At 39.3% G+C, this 17,418-nt stretch overlaps 1 protein-coding gene across 4 annotated transcripts; it reads left to right on the forward strand.

Moving 5' to 3' along the window:
- Positions 1-748: 748 nt before the first annotated feature.
- On the forward strand, positions 749-17,138 carry LOC131255829 (cytochrome c oxidase subunit 5b-1, mitochondrial). 4 transcript variants are annotated; one of them, XM_058256734.1, is made up of 7 exons: positions 749-987; positions 1,572-1,663; positions 1,758-1,808; positions 8,034-8,100; positions 8,210-8,289; positions 9,534-9,631; positions 17,000-17,138. In XM_058256734.1, the coding sequence occupies exons 1-6, from the start codon at positions 831-833 to the stop codon at positions 9,588-9,590; spliced, it is 504 nt and encodes a 167-aa protein (XP_058112717.1). In that variant the 5' UTR covers positions 749-830; the 3' UTR covers positions 9,591-9,631; positions 17,000-17,138. The 4 variants fall into 4 exon arrangements, with proteins under 4 accessions (XP_058112717.1, XP_058112701.1, XP_058112708.1 ...); XM_058256718.1 differs by lacking the exon at positions 17,000-17,138 and adding an exon at positions 10,511-11,777; XM_058256725.1 differs by lacking the exon at positions 17,000-17,138 and adding an exon at positions 9,853-10,003.
- Positions 17,139-17,418: the final 280 nt, after the last annotated feature.

Genomic DNA, 17,418 nt, shown 5'->3' on the forward strand with positions numbered 1-17,418 from the left:
GCCAATCCGTTTCCTGCTACGCGCGTCGTTAAGCACGACTTTTGGTTCGGTTCAGGAAGGGTGGGTCCCGCACGTGGAATTGGTAGGAAACGGATTGGCTACTTCCCCGCCACCAGCCAATGGCTGGTGTTCGGTGGTCTGTGGGCCCCACCATGATGTATGTGTTTCATCCATGCTGTCCATCTATTTTTATAGGTCATTTTATGATATTACACTGAAAATGAGGTATATCCCAATCTCAAATAGACCACATTACAGGAAACAGTGTTGAATGAACGACGACCATTAAAAACTTTCTGGGGGCCATAAAAGTATCGGATCAAGTTGATCTTTGTTTTTTCCCTTCATCTGGGTATTTATGACCTAATCAACATATTGGATGTCAGATAAACAGTACAGGGGCCTTAGGAGGATTTAAATGATGGATATCCAATCACTATTGTTTTCCTGTGGTGTGGTACACCTAAGATTTATGTCCCTCTTATTTTTAGGATGTAATCCTAAAATGATCTTTAAAAATGGATGAACGGAATGGATGAAACACTTACATCATGGTGGGGCCCACAGACCACCGAACACCAGCCACGGGGCTGGTGCCAGGGGGAGTAGCCAATCCGTTCCCGAATTGGTATGAGCCAGTCAGCCAGATGCGGGCGGCTGTAACGAAATTACCAGCTGACCTTAGAACGCCTGCACGTGCAAACGTAGTCCTCTCACGTGCTGATTTGAGTGAAACCCTCACTCCAATGAATGGAGGGAGAGAGAGAGAGAGAGATTTGGAGTCATTCACCAGAGAGTTTTGGGCGACCTGAGAATTCACTTCCGAGACGATGTGGAGAAGGGTATCTGCTCAGCTTCAGACCCTAGCTGCCGTTTCATGGCGATCTTCTCTAGCTCGATCCAACGGTGGAGATTCCTTTATCAGGAAACGCGCCTTCCCATCCGCATCGTCCTTCTTCTCCACCCATCAGGCCACTTCCCATTCCGGTAATTATCATAACCTGCTCTTATTTGTCTGATTGATCTAGTGGTACGATTGTAGTGAGGTGTGCTCCAGTTGTACCGGTAGACATATGTGGGGCCCACGTGACCTATGCAGGACATCCAATCCGTCCATCAGATGCCTGAGATAGTGTTACCGTTTGGTTCAAAAATCATCCTGATCCAACCCTCAGGTGGGCCACAGCACAGGGAACGAGATGGGAAGGAACACCCACTCTTGATTTGCAAAGGGCCCCACCTAAGTTGCAAAACAGCCTGATTCTCCTTCATCCAGGCTAGGTGAAGGCTATCAATGGCCTGGATTGCGGATGCAGTAGTGTAGGCCCTCTATTCAAATCAATGGCAGGAGTTCACTCTCAACTTGCTCCCCATGGTGTGGCCACCTGAGTCTTCGATTGTGATGATTTTGGGTGGTGGAGCTAATTTGTGGTCGCACCTGATGGACGGTTTGGATGTCATGAATACATCACGTGGGGCCCCATTTCTGTCCGGTACCTGCTGTAAGCTATGGGGGTACCGGTATCATTGGAATGCACCCAGATTGTAACTATGGATGGATTCATGAGCAGATGCTAGTATGTCCAAGGGTAAGATCAGAGTGGAAGATATAATGCCGATTGCCACCGGACATGAACGTGAGGAGCTCGAGGCCGAACTCGAGGTCTGTGAGTTTTTTGGTTTGAAGATTACATGTTGTATTGTCAATAATTTACAGGCAACTAAGGTTGCGTACACATTGGATTTTGTTTTTACAGGGAGCAAGGCGTTTCGACATGGACACTCCGGTTGGTCCCTTTGGCACCAAGGTTAGTCTTGAATACACTTCGCTCGGTAGCAAAATGTAAGGGGGTTTGTTACCTATTTCTGCATTGTGGGGCCTGGTCCGTCACCAGATAGGATGGCAACTATGCCTCTGCCCGCCCCAAATGGGCAGATGAATGGATGCTTATCTGTTTCACCATTGATATCAGATAAAATGTTGATTTGTGTGTACATCCAAATGGGCATAAGATTCATTTGTGGGTTTATCATAACAATGAAATCTTGGAAATTGTAATTGATTCTTGATGTATGATGTGTTATGATTGTGATATTTGTAAGTCCAGTTTTGATCTTCTCATGGGCATCAGATGGTTAATTTGGCTTATTTCAAGTGATGCAAACCAAATCAACTGTTCTTGATGGTTCTGAGTTTATTTTCGAAAAGGGAATGTTTCCAAAGCCAAAAATAAAATGGTCTTAGTGTCCTCAATGACTGTGTTTGTGTGCTTTATTGTTGCTCGATTGTGGAGGAAACAACATGTTGTGCCTTTTATGTGTTATCCAGGTTTTTGTACTAAAATAGAGTACACATTATATAGCTTTATGTTATTGTGTGAATCTTCTGTTTATGGTGCTGTTCTCATTTCAAGTTCTCCCAATTCCTAGATTCTATGGGTCATAAAATGGTTTGTTGCATACTTCTTGGTTCTCCATTGCCCTTTCCCACATTAAGCTTCATGCAGCATGCATGACTAATTCTGTTTAAGGGGAAACCAAAAGACAAATGTAATGATGGCCAAAAAAACAACAAGTTACCTCATCTCTTAGCTAACAAATCATCTCAGAAGACGAGAAAAAAATGAAACACAACCCAGGAGAATGCTAAAGATCCCACACCCAAAGATCTTATCTAATTTCGATATTCTATAACTCACCCTAATCCCCAAAAGATCTGTCATAGAACACCCTCAAAAGTCCTGCCTCAGCAATGTCCAGTCAATAATCACGACCAGAATCCTTTTTGTGGATGCCACTGAGCACTGATGCAACATTATCCCCAAAGACCTGTCCATTCTTCTCTTTCCACAATCCCATAAGAAAGGTTTTAAATATAGGTTACCTACGAAGTTTCAGTTTTCGGTGAAATGTCAATAGATAGTTTAAAGACACATGGCTACATGCTTAGAACTTTAAACATTAGGCCAAAAAAAAAAAAAAAAACACTATGCATTATTGTTTTCCATTGTTTAGGAGAATAAAATTGTTGTTGACTATTCATCCAAATTGAGTTCATACATTCAAATGTCATACGATACAAGCAATACAATACAAGCAACCATTGGCTCACACCAGGGTTAGTATTGAGCCCATATCCTTTTGCTGTCGTTATGGACAAGTTAATGTGGCATTAATAAGATGAGGTCCATGGATTATTTTTTTTTAGATGACATAGTTTTGATTGATGAGATGAGGGAGGAGGTAAACACAAAGCTAGAACTATGAAGGGATACTTTAGAATCTAAAGGTTTTTAAATTAGTTGTAAAATAGTCTATGGAATGGAAACAAGGAATTAATTAGGATGTAGACCAAGAAGTACATAAAAATGACCATTTTGGATATCTTAGGTCAATAGTTCATGAGTGTGGAGAGATCGAAAACGATGTTGTTCATAGAATTAAAGCCAGGTGGATGGAATAGAGATGTGCCTCTGGAGTTTTATGTGATCGCTGCATAGCTAATGAACCCAAGGAAAAATTTATAGGATAGCTATAAGACTATCCATGGTTTTTTAGATAGGATGTGGAGCAATTAAGTAACAACTTGTTCATAGGATGAGCATAGTTGAAATGAGGATTCCAGATGGGTGAGTGGCATACGAGGAAGGATAGAATATAAATGAATGCATTTGTGGGAACTTAGGAGTGATGCCAATAGATAATAGGATGATAGAAGGAAGACTTAGATGATTTGACCATGTGCAATGGTGATTAAGAACTATACTAGTTAGGATTGAGTTTTGTTCAAGTTAGAGCGAATTGGTTCAAGTTGAAGTTGAAGGCTCTAAAAGGGCAAGGGGAAGGCTTAAAAAGGACATTGATGGAGGTAGTAAGAAAAGACTTGATGACCTGCAGTTTAATTATGGTCCTTGATAAAGTGGAATGGTAGAACATGATTCATGTAGTTGATCCCAATTAGTTGGGTTAAGGGTTAAATGATAATGATGAATACAATAAAAAACTAAAAAGAACAAAAAGTATATCTTACATGAGTTAAGGTGCAAAACACAAAGTATTGGTCAATATATCGTCTAATATCGTCAAAACTTTAAGTCATGCCCATAAGACTTTGGTGGTATCCACTTATAAGGCTTTTTTTTTTTCCTTTTCTTTTGTGGTGTGTGTGTGTGTGTGTGAAAACATTTGCACCATATAACATGTCCAACATGTTATCAAATTGGGGAAATGGAAGTGATATTTTATGGTTATTTATTGATGTCTTGGTTATGAATGCATATCCTCCAAGTCCCATCTTTCGTAGGGGTAAGAAGGGCAGGTAGCCAGGTACCATGCATGGGCTTAGGCTTTCCTAGATAAGGCCTTTCTTTAACAACTCTTCAACCGGCCTTTGGAGTTCCGCATGCTCTGTAGGGCTTATGCAGTAGTGGGGCAAGTGTGGTGACATGGCACCTGGCACCAAATCAACTGAGTGTTGGATGTCACGCAGAGGTACTAACCCATTCGGGAGCTATTTGAGTGTAACATTGAAAAATTCTTTCAAGAGTTTCACAATGCATTTGGGTATTTCTCTCATTTCTTCTTTAGGGATATCTTGGGCCACAAGGGGGCATAGACAAGGGTCATCTCTATAGAAGTCTCTTCAAAATATTGTAGGGACAAAAGATTAACATGTTGCTCTTTAGGGACACAAGGATGGATTTCTTTTTAAAGGATTTAACACATACTTTACGCCATTGAGAGAGAGGGAGAATAAACATTTTATCTTCTATCATGATGAATATCTTGCTCATTTTGCCATGGCCCCCCAAGTAATATGTGGCAAGCGTCCATAGGCAAGACATTCAACTAAAGTTTATCGCAATACTTACAAATGGAATTTTTTACCAAATACCTTTCATTAATTGAGACTTCACCTCCCTCTTCGAACCAAGAAATTTTGTATGTATTGAGATGCCTTTCATATTTTAATTGAACTTATTGACCATTCTTTGCAATTATATTTTCACAACTTCCCGAATCAATAAACATTAAACATTTTCAACCATAAGCAGCACAAAAACTGTGAAAAATGTTACCCCATAACTAATGGGCATTTTGTTGGCTTTTAGGGGTGGTTAGGACCTATCTTATTATAAGACTTTTGGCATCCCTATCGGGGTCACATACCTCTCGGTAGGTCTCATTTTCATCTTCATAATCGCAAACAACTCCGTAATCATTTTTAACAATTAGATTCAATCGGTTGTTAACTTTCTTTTGAGGATACTTATAAGCTAAAGGTCTTTTTTCCCACATTGAAAACATATGCTTGATTGGGCTCCATTGTGGTGTCTCTCTTGTGAGGTAGCCATACGTTCCTTAGTTCTCACCCCATCCCATGAATTGGGGAGTTCATTAGATTGTATAACAACATTCTTATCCTTAAAAGTTCCAACACTAAAGGTTTTCTCAAATTGCTTGAAAGAGACCCTACTTAATTTGCCTTCCTCCTTTAAGGCCATTTGGTAGGCTACTTCAAGACCATTTAAATGGTGTAATAGTATTGTGTAATGGATAGATAATTTTAATCCAATCAAATATTTAGCTACAATTGATCACCAGTTTCTTGTAAATCCGCCTGGCTTAAATATCTATAAAATTCTTCGGTGTCATTAGCTACTCTCTTGCCAGAGATGGTGAAACTTTTGGCATAAAGATTGTGAATAATCAAGAGGACGGAATTTATCATCCAATTTGATCTTCATTTCGGCCCAAGTGTTAATTCGTCGATTCCTCCTTCTGCTCACGACTTAGTTGGTATTGTTGCCACCAAATGAAGGTTTAACTTTTGAGTTTTGTTGCAACAAAGTTAGCTTTCCTCTCTTCCAATAATTCTTTTCATTCAAAGAAAGTTTCCAAAGAAGCAACTCAACCACAAGACGATTTAGGATTGAGTTTACCTTTAGGGCAGGCGGCATCCACCCAGATGCCTCTTGTCGGCATTTTCTAGAGCACGTGCAAGTCGCTCTATTGCCCAAGTTGGTTGTGGTGGAGCTTGTCGTGATGGAGCTCTAGTAGAACTTAAAGAGTTGGAGTGTGCTTCTTCATTGAATGTATTGGGAACATTGAATGGTTGACCTGTAGACAGTTCCATTGGGTTGTTCATGAGACTTTTGAGTCGAGAGTCTATGCAAAACCTCCCCCGTCATATGTTAAAGATGGTTGTTAGCTTGTTTCAATTCCTCAACTTCCGCGCATATGGACATTTTCGAGTGGAGCTTTACTGTATGGTGGTGTTGGCCTCGTCCTCGCACCATGAAAATGGATTTTCTTTAATATTGAATTTGAATGATGCCAATCCAACGAATGAAGAAAAAAAGAAGAAGCAATAAGTAGAGAGAAAATGATGATTACTTTGATTGGAAATGGTAGTAAACAATATTGATGGCTTGGGAACTCACTCACCCAAGGTCAAGGATTCACTCACCCAAATATCAATGTCAAAGAGGATCCAAATATCTCACTATGAAAGGAAAAAAAAAAAAACACCAATGGCTTTTCTTCTGTTACAAAATTTACAAAGCTCTGTTATTGAGGGGCCCAAGGTAACCGTTGGGCCCCTCCCTAGGCTGCATCATGTGGGAAAGATGGTCATGACATCATGTAGTGTCGTACAAAATGACGAGGCCGATCAACTGATAAATTAGGAAAAGATCTACCTAGTGAGTGCATTTCATAATTTTGAAATTAAATAGCCTGGTCTCATTTGGGTTAAATTCCTAAGGGTGGCTCTATTTGAATGGTTGATCCACTGGAATGTGCACATGACTGACCCATTTGTTCTAATTACAAATTACCTATGATAAGTTGTTTTAAAGGCTTATGTACCTCTGGTCATGTGTATGTTATCTTGCTTGCCATATGTATACATACAATACCCCTTGCACAACATCTGTGCAACATAAGGAGAACTCATTATTGTTTAGGAAGCATGTGAGTTCTTTTCCATATTCTTTTTCAAGAACAAAGGGAAGAAACCTACAGGTAATGTGACCTCGTGAGGTCTCTGTCAGGCGAGGCCTTTGATTTCTGTATTCAGTAGTCAAAAGTGCCCGAGTTTGCTTGGATTTTTTCAATGCTAATGCATCGGAACTGCGCCGGATGGAGCATGGGTATCTTGGTTCACGAGTCAAGGTGTGGGCTGTCCTCAGCCCATGGATTTTACAATGATAGCGACGTGCTACTTTGCAGGTTTGTTCTTGGGCAAAGCCCTCATATGATGTCAGCTTGATAAATTAAATGTTAACGTTTGTAGTGCAGGGTTTCCGAACATGGATTAGCTAGAAACATAGCGAGGGATCTGCCCTTCTTGAACCTCTTTGCATGTTTTTGGATGCTTTGTCCATGCTCTGTCTTTTGTTTTCTTCTTCCTCTTTTTGACTTTCATTTTTTTTCCCCTTTTTGTTTTTGTTTTGTCATTACAAACTTCAGCTGTAAAACGGATCATTATCAAGTATCTCAAAACATTTTCTTCTATTACAAATATAAAAAAAGGTTTTTTTTTTTTGTCAAGTTTCCAAAAGCCTTGGCCAAAATTCATCTCATTGAAACAAACGTCTTTTGGCAGAAGAAAAAGAACCAGCTTCTTATGATTGGTCCAGTTTAAGGCCATACATTTATTTTTATTCTTGAGTTTGTCCTGATCTGATTCAAATGATTTGGTTCCCTCTATGACTTCTGTTGTGCCAGAAGGCCCCAAACATAGTTGGTATTAGGAAACCATTTATCTTAGTCCTATGAGTTCACAATTACTTGGAATAGTGATCCAAATAACTTATCTCTGTATTATATCATGATTCTATCATTTGCGATGGTTTACATTTCACACTGGCAATCCAAATTCCAAATAGCACCGGTGTAAAATTTATCAAATTATGACAGGCACTCATTGGCATAAATGTGTTTGAGACTATAACAATGCCGATTGTTTTAAGCTTCTCCTTTTCTTTTTTTTTTCCTTTCTATTTTCACATGTCCTATCTTATTTGTAGGAAGCACCTGCTATTGTGAAATCATACTATGACAAGAGAATAGTTGGATGCCCTGGTGGTGAAGGTGGTAAGTTGCTTTCCTTGTTCCTTAAATGTAAATGGTTTCATTGCAGTTTGTTGATTTCATTTTGACCTTCTGTTCATATCCTTATTTCTTGGAATTGTATGGTCTCCAGAGGATGAGCATGATGTTGTGTGGTTTTGGCTGGAGAAAGACAAGCCACATGAATGCCCTGTTTGTTCTCAGCATTTTGTGGTAAGCAGAGATCATTATCAATACTCATGTGCCAAAAGAAAGGAGAGAGAATAAATAAATAAATTGCCCTTAGTTTTGCATTTCTGTTGCCCAAGGTTTCAAATTGGTTCAACCTGGTGGTGGCCAAAGTGGTCCCCACTCTGGATCAGTTGATTGATGATCAAGCGGTGGTTGCATTGGTAGGTGAAGGATCTAGTGCGGAATGCTAATATCTTTGTTATAGAGGACTCAATCTAAGTATATATGGTACATATGTACGAGATCTGGACATATTAATCTACTGGTACCTACTGTGGATGGTCTATATGCTAGAAATTGCAGTGGATTGAGTACTTTTACCTGAAGAATGTTGTTCGTTTATTGAATTTTTTCTAGCTGCCCAATTGTAATCCTCAAAATTCCTCCAATTGGTTGTTAGGATTACCCCAGTGGTTTGAATTTTGGGGAATGCTCCACCTATAGGGCCCAACAGATGAATGGTCTAAACCTCACACGTGCCACATGTATGATGTAGGTAGTTGCATTTTGAGGCGAAGGATCTAGCGTGGAATACTAATATCTTTCTTATCGAGGGCAAATCTAAGAAAAATATCGCATATATCATTTATGTATGTGATTTGGACACATTTATTGGTCCCTACTCCATACCGTGGATGGGCCCATGTGCCAAAAATATAGTGGATCCTAGTCTCCAGTTCGAGGATGTTTACCTGAGGAATGTTGACTGTTGGCTGGATTTGTTTGCTATCTGTCCAATTGTTATCGTAAAAAAATTCATCCAATCAGCCGCTAGGATTACTCCACCAGCATGAATTTTGGGGAATGCACCACCCATGTTGGGGCCCAACAGATGAAGGGTTCAAACCACGCACGTGTGCCACATTTTGCGGAGATTTGAGTGCTTGATAAGTAAGATATTTGTGTTTTGCACCAAATACCTTCCTGCTTTTATGATAATTAGGTTATATCATATATGATCATCATTTTCAGCCACTTCTATTTTGTTCATTTCCTGAAGAATGTGCTATTCATGCTATTTTTACATCGGCAGGAGACGAAGGTTGGGTTATAGGAAAGGTGCATTGGTGGTTGTTTAATTTCAGTTAGTATGGTTGTTTTATTTGTCCACTATACCAATTGTGCTGGTTTTAGATGCCAGATTTTGGTACGTGTGCGCGCGCAAGGGCACACCCACATACTGCTTTTTTCAGATATTTTTCATGATTTTATCAAATGTTTGGCAGCTGGAAGTGATTGGCGAGGGGGGACCTCCGGATGGTCATGGTCATGATGACCACTGATGTGGGGCTGCAAGCTTTTCGGACCAGAATAAAAAAAACTGGTGAGACGACAGTTTCTGTTATACTGTGTAGCAATGAATGATTTACTATCATTTTTTTGGGTGTTTCCATTGCTTTCCTTTGATCGAACTGCTTCCAGGCCCAACAATGTTTGGGTTGGCAAATTTTTTTGGACTGGATTCTTTTAGCTTCTTTCTGATGCATCATCAAAATAACCGATGACCATTTTCTGAATTCTATGTTTTTCTAAACCACCAATTAGGCCGTAATGTGCGACGAACTCCTCTCCCATGATTTGGGCCACCAATTCAATGACCCTGATCAAGGGGAAGTTAGTAAGGATATTTTTGAGAACACACTAACTGTATGTTAGAAGAATCTCAATTTGAATGCATTGTCTTTGATGATCACTAGTCTCAAGCTCCTCATGCTATTTTAGGTGATAAAAATACTCGTGGAATTCAGATCGGACCCTAGAAATTGCTGTGCATGGATGGACTCTTACCTCATTTTCCTCTTTCCGGGTTTCATGTACTCACATGCAGTGAGACAAATATCACTGAGATTTTGAAAATCTTGCAATATTTTCACAAGAAATTAACTGAATGATATTATCATGATTCCAAAATATTGGACGTTTTGACTTTTTCATGAAATTATCCTGAGAATAACATAAAAATTATTTAAAGATTTAATTATTTAATCGTGTAATTATAAATTAAAATATTAAAATTATTTATTCACACACATGCACGCACACACGCACGCACGCCCACAATTTTTTAGCAAGATTTTCCTGGGAGGGTCAGATAGCTGTCATTTATTTAATTCTTCCCTAACCAACCATTTGTAGCCGTCAGAGAGCCTCCAATTGGTTGCTAGGGTCGTTCTGATTTTTGAACTACCTGCATCCATTATAGGATCCAGCCAATATGCGGCCAGCCTGGGAGGTTCTTGAGGTGTCCGCCCTCCATATTCGGTCATGATCCAGGGCCTAATTCACAAATGCTGGGCCTGTTGGATGACAATAGACTGATTTGGGGTGCTGTACTCGTTATTTTTGGTCATGGAATGCGGGCTATCAGTTTTTTTTTTTTTTTTTTGGTCCTCATCAAACCATTCATTTCCAAGCCACTGTTCATATGTCACCACGTTATTGGATAGCCATAACTGCTGCCCTGTTGCCCACCATTTGTTGGCCCATTAGGTCAAACCGTTCCTATCACCATGTACGCTTCCTTCATATTTATCCCGACCATGCCAATTGAAGGAATAGAGGGAAGTGCCAAGGAGACTGGAGGTTTTCAATATGGTGCACATGGCAGCATGGCACACGTGCATGAGATATAGGTCATTCATCGGTTGGGCCCCACCATGAACATGACCAGGCCTGGGGATGGTCCTCTCATCAGCTGTGTTGCACATGTATGTTTATATACTCTGTTAGAATGTTAGTCATATTTTTCAAACGGTGCATTTTTCTCATGCAAGCTAACCCACACACCACATGGGCACTTGAAACCATCACCTCAGTCTTGAAACGAACTGAGCCATGTGTTGGAACCCACCTAATGAATAACCGGGATCTCACATGTCAGTGCATCAACTACCACATCAGATGACCGGAGCATCTGATTTTCTGCCTGGGAAAATGCATGAGCTCACTATTTAATCAATGTCCCGGATCTCACACAAGTGTAACATTGGCACATGTGGAAATCCCTTCACTGTTGCTTGCTCAAAATCGAGATTGGAACCACGAAAAAAAAAAATGCAAAAAATAGAGGACTTCCATCATAATAAAGAAAAAACTTTGAAACACTGGAGTGTGAAGAAGTCTCAGGCATTCACTTGGCCACTGTACATGGCGGAACATTTGTGCTGTCTCTAGACTGTCGACATAATGGGACCCACATTTGATGGGCCTTGACCTAAAAATTACACCGAACAGATCCCCATATGGGTCTAATTGGTGGATCTATACTGGCTGTTCAAGATGTAAAGTGGTCAGCGGTAAAGAGTCGACATGAAAATATCCATTAATTAGGCCTGAAGTGATGTTTGGTAAACTGAAAAATAAAGTCTGAAAATTAATTTATAGTACTGAATTTTATTACTTATTGAAAAATATTTTTGGTAATTTGTCTAAAAAAGGCCGATATCGAAAAAATAATCTCTCTCTTTTTTTTTTTAATACAAAAAACTTGTTTGGTAAACACTGATAAGAAATGTTTGAAAATTGACAATTTGTCATATTTGTCTATATTGTCTTAATTTTTATTTTTTTATCGAGTATGAGACAAACCTTCAATGCCTAATCTAATAAAATTTTATTTTATTATTATTATTTGCATTTCAGTAAGAAAATGACACTCAATTTATAAGTTCGAACCCTTACCATTTTCAGAAGTTTAATGGTGAATTGTGGGTTAGGAAAGATTGAAGGTTAATTAGATGCACATGGGAGTTGGGTCCTTACTCTTGCTCGGGTGGTAGACTCTCAGGAGTTTCAACTCCCGGTCAAGGGTTCGAGTACCCATAGGTGGTGAAATTCCCCTAGCGTGAGTGTGTGGGGGTGTGTGTGCGTGTAAAAAATAATAATAATAAAAAAAAAGAGATGCACATGGGAGATCTGCCTCAGATATCTCATGAATAACTGATATCTAGTAGGTGTTTTATGTCAATCGAGATTGCCCAGATATTGGGCTTGGATATGGGTTGATTGTGATGGGTTATCCTTTGATCTTGCCATGCAACAAATTTAGACATTCATGACCTACATCTTCTTGATTGGACCATCATCTGATCGTTTTGAACCGTGGGTATTCATTGGATTAGAGAACCATTTTCAGCCCAATCTGACCCGAATTGAATCAGATCTATCGAAAACAAAATAAAATGTTCATGATCTGATTCGGTATGGTCTATCTGACCAGACCATCTATAAGAACACATTGAAAAACTCACCTAGACCAAATTTTGTCCAAATTCGATCAGCGAATGAAGACATATGGTGCATTGAAGGAACATACCATCTTGAACATCCATTTCTGTATCGATCCATGCCTTGATAGGGATGGGCATTGATTTCATAGAGCTTGAAGCGTTGAATGTCATGGAAGGCTTGAGTCTCCCAAACGAGACAAAAAATGGGACATAAATAACTGTCGTTAAACTTTGCATTTTTTAAATTTGTTGTAAGCACGTGTGATGAACACAATTTTGTACGTTTAAGATCTCAGCTCAGATTTCCGTTCAAGATGTCTGACAACTCATTTTGAAGCTATAAATGGGTTTTACAGGATGTGCGGTCCACATATTGAAAGGAGACTAGAAACACGTTGAAAATTGGGCCATGGAGTCAAATTGTTATTATCGCACATGTGGCTTGATGTGTAACGACACATCAACTTAGATGTACAAGATCTCAGGGTTCTGATCTTCGTTTGGAATATGTGACTACTTGTTTTGAAACTATTAATGAGTATTGCGAGATGTGCGGTCCACTTAAAAAAAAAAAAAAAGTCTAGAAAAACTTGAAAATTGAGCCACAAAGTCAAATCATTATTACTACACATGTGGCACGGATGTGTAGCGACACACCAACTTTGACATATAAAATCTCAATGCTCCATCTATGTTTGAGACATACGACTACTTGTATGGAAGTTATCAATGAGTACTACAAGATGTGTAGTCCACTTTTGGAAAGGAGTGTAGAAACACCTTGAAATTTGAGCTACAAAGTCACATCATTATTATTGCACATGTGGCTCATATGTACAACGACCCATCAACTTTGACATCCAAGATCTCAACGTTTCTATCCCTGTTATGGGGGAGTGATCACTTATTTTGAAGGATTTAATATGTACTTTGAGATTAGCGGTTTATATATGAGATCAGAACTCACAAGGTGGCCCAAAAGTGCTGTCATTTATTTTATAAGAGGACGGACATTGTTGTCATTTTAAATTATTGATAGGGATCAAAATCTCTTAGGGATCAAAATCTCTTATGCATCCTCGGATGGGTGCTGAAAAAAAACCTATTTTTTTTAGTGAAAATTGAAATTAAACACCTAATTATGTGGATTTACCAAATGCCCTAAATAATGAAAAATCATTAAAAATACCAAAATTCAATGATAAATGTTATGAGTAAGTTTTATCAAATAGGCCCTTAATATCATCCAAACAATCTAATTCTCGGCAGAAAGATCTAATATTGAAAAGCGGATTCGGTCTCACGACCCTTGGATGGATTCCTGAGGGGCCACCATGATATATGGGTTTTATCTACGTTGTCCATCCATTTTCAGATATTTTAGGGCATGAGCCCAAAAATGAGCCAGATCCAAGGCTCAAGTGGATCACATCATACAAAACAATAGTGATAAGGACGTCCATCGTTGAAACCTTCCTGTTGTGGTGTTTATTTGCCATCCAACTTACTCATAAGGTCATATAGACATGGATGAAGGGAAAACATAAATATTAGCTTGATCAAAACTTTTGTTGCTCCCAAGAAGTTTTTAATGGTGGGTTTTCAATCTCTACTATGTAGTCCACTTGAGCCTTGGATTTGCCTCATTTTTTTTATCTCATATCCTAAAATGATTTGGAAAACTGGATGGACAACATGTATAAAACTCATACATCACAGTAGACCTCACATAGCCTGGCCTGGATAGAGCCCGTCCAGGTGGGGGCACGGTGCAATTCACTTTCGTAATTTTGAGGGATGGTGATTAGGTACTAGCCCGTAGAGCCGGGTAAGGGATGACTCGACTCGGCAAACTCGACTCGTCCGACTTGTTTAGACCCAGCTCAATCCGAACCGAGTGGGTGAGTCAATCCGAACTCAAACCGAGTTGAGTTCGGGTCGCCCAATAACTCGACTCGACCGAAATCCAACTCGGAATGGAAGGAAGGAAGACTGTCGATTTAGCTTTGGTACCGCATTAACCACTAGTATCCTATTCATTATTATTATGAACCCTTTCCCCTTTCTATCTACTGTAGGGAGATTAAAGTCCGATGTGACTGTGACTCCTCATAATAGTCAAGTCAACTTACACACACACACACAGATATGACGTTTCAAATCTGAGATGCCATGTAGCTGATGGAGAGTCTGCAATTCTGACAAGTGCACCTAGGTTTTGAGTTGTGGATACCCGCTGCACCCGACCTGACTCGGTACTTGTGACCGGGTCGGACTCGGTCTGGATTAGTCCAGGCTAGACCCGGACTCAGATCAGGTTAGGCATGCTAGATTCGGTTCTAAGTCGGGCCGAGTTTGGGTCAGGTCTATTTCAAAACCAAATTGAGTCGGGTCAGCCCTAACTCGGTTCTGAGTCGGGCTGAGTTTGGGTCAGGTCTATTTCAAAACCAAATCAGTCGGGTCAGCCCTAACTTTGTTTGACTTGACTCGATGCCCAGCTCTACTCGCCTGTCCCAAGCTCGGCACAGGCAGGGGCTTTGAGGGGCCACCGTGATATATGGGTTTTATCTACACCGTCCATCCATTTTTCCATATCATTTTCGGGCATAAACCCAAAAAAGAGGCAGATCCAGGGCTCAAATGGACCCCACAATGGGGATTAAACTCCTACTGCCCGAGTCAACCTGACCCGTGAAAGTACGTTCCCAGATCCAGATTTGCCAACTATGCTATCTCATGAAATGCAATTACAGGGTAAAACCAAGCATCCCCACCATCTACAGTTGAGTCATTGATTTGAATGGTCTAGATTTCGATACAGACATGCCGTCCATATAGTTTAAACGAAATGCCCCACCATCAACAGTTGAATCAGCAAAGTGGACGGCCTGGATTATTGCACAACTATGCCATATTCACAGTTGAAACCCACTATCATAGTCTGAATTGCAGATGGGATCTTTTAGACCGTCGCCCGTCTCCTAATAATGAAACGGCATCGTTCCTAAAGCTTTAAATTTCCTCATAGATGAAAATCTTCTTACAGGAAAAGCCATTAGTTTGTCTCATCAAAGCCATCGGTGGCTTCAAATTCCTTTTCCTCTCAGTAATCATGCTCCAATCCTCAAGCCCCTTCAAAGTCATGGACGAAAATGATGGGTACAACCAATTGTCCATATCTAACAGCTGTCCAATTGGACGGACATGATCATTGGTTGGTTGAGATTTCTTTCTTTATGGCCATTTAGGACGAGTTTTACTCGATACAAGAACTCAATTATGCAATGATTAGAATCATTCTCCACTATGATGGGAATGTCTTGGAATCTTTTTATCACTAATCTCTATGTAAGAGAACAGTGTATATTTAGTAAATGGATTCCGCAAAGTAGCTATTAAGTTTATTTATGATTAGAACTTTTGTGTGTAAAAAATAAATTTACAATTGTGTTCACACCTAATTTGACTGCGTCAGATTTAATGACACTGACGATACCTCGTGGCAATGAAATTTCAATAAAAGACAAATGAAAGATTTTTTTAGTTATTTTGATGTCCGAATGTGATTAAAATTCAAAAAAGTTATGAATAGCCTAAAAACAATTGCTTCATTTGGTTACATGGGACTCCGTGTCATATATCTCACTTACGTAATAGAGTCAACTAATTGCTTTGGTGGCCTTATGGTCAATAATAAGTAATGATTGAAATATTGTCATGGTAAGTAATGGATTCGATCAATATAGTATAACATCATGCAGAAAAGATCCTTGTGATTGAAATTGCTTAGTAGAAAGGAGCTATGAAATCGCACAACAACAATGGTTTGTCAATTTTTACTGTACGTAATGCACATTTAAGTGGAAGATAGGATAATGATTGTCTACACGTGGCAACATACAAAGAATTTTCACCAACATAGTGGACTAAATATGTGCACATGACTATTGACCAACCTAACAAACAATCTATGCACATGACGATGCATCATAGGCCAAAACTACTTACAGGTCCAGGTTCTTATTGACACATCAACAAATGTGAGAAGTGGCTACGAAGATCTTTTTCCAGTAACCACCTATAAATTCTATGAATAGGAAGAAGATTGAAAAGCTCCGAGCTTTTAATAATCCAATACAACTATACAATGCAATGTTGCTTATTGTAGTTTAGTTCTTAATGTATTCCAGTTCATCTACACTGCTACATCTGACTTAGTTTAGTCACAGTATAATCCCATCTGCCTATGCTACTATGCCGAATCGGCTTTAACTTAGTTCTTAGTATAATTTAGTTCACTTACGCTACTACATTGGGTCAAATTTAGCTTATTTCTTAGTATAATCTTGCCTGCCTATATTGTTACACTGGGCCAATTTTAGCTTAGTTTTAGCATAATTTTGTCCGTCTATGTTACTATGCTAGACCAATAATTAATGCAATTTCTTTCATCAACACACTAGTTTTTGGATCAAGGAAGACTATAGCTTTAGAACCCTGCCATATATGCCACAATTGTTGAATCTTTGAGGATATCTCTTTCCAATTTGTATAGTTCTCTTTGATAATATTTATAAAGGTAATTTCTCTTTGTTTTGGTTATTCTCGTGGTGTTTTGTTATCAATTGACTGTTACCATTATGGTTGGAAAAAAAAATTCTTTTAGTTGAAAGATAAAAAAAAAAAAAAAAACTCATTAAAAAGATGAACCCTCACTTCTACAGATCACATTTTTTATTTTACAAGTGGTTGAATAGACAAGCAAACTATTAGGATCTCAGTCCATCTTGACGCTTGCATTCAGTTTGGATCAAGCCACATCACCCTCTGTCATGCCCAACACAACACACATTATATGACCCAATTTGAGTTAAACACCTCA

This window comes from Magnolia sinica, chromosome 1 (assembly GCF_029962835.1).
Source record: "Magnolia sinica isolate HGM2019 chromosome 1, MsV1, whole genome shotgun sequence".
In the NCBI taxonomy this organism is placed as follows: Eukaryota; Viridiplantae; Streptophyta; class Magnoliopsida; order Magnoliales; family Magnoliaceae; genus Magnolia; species Magnolia sinica.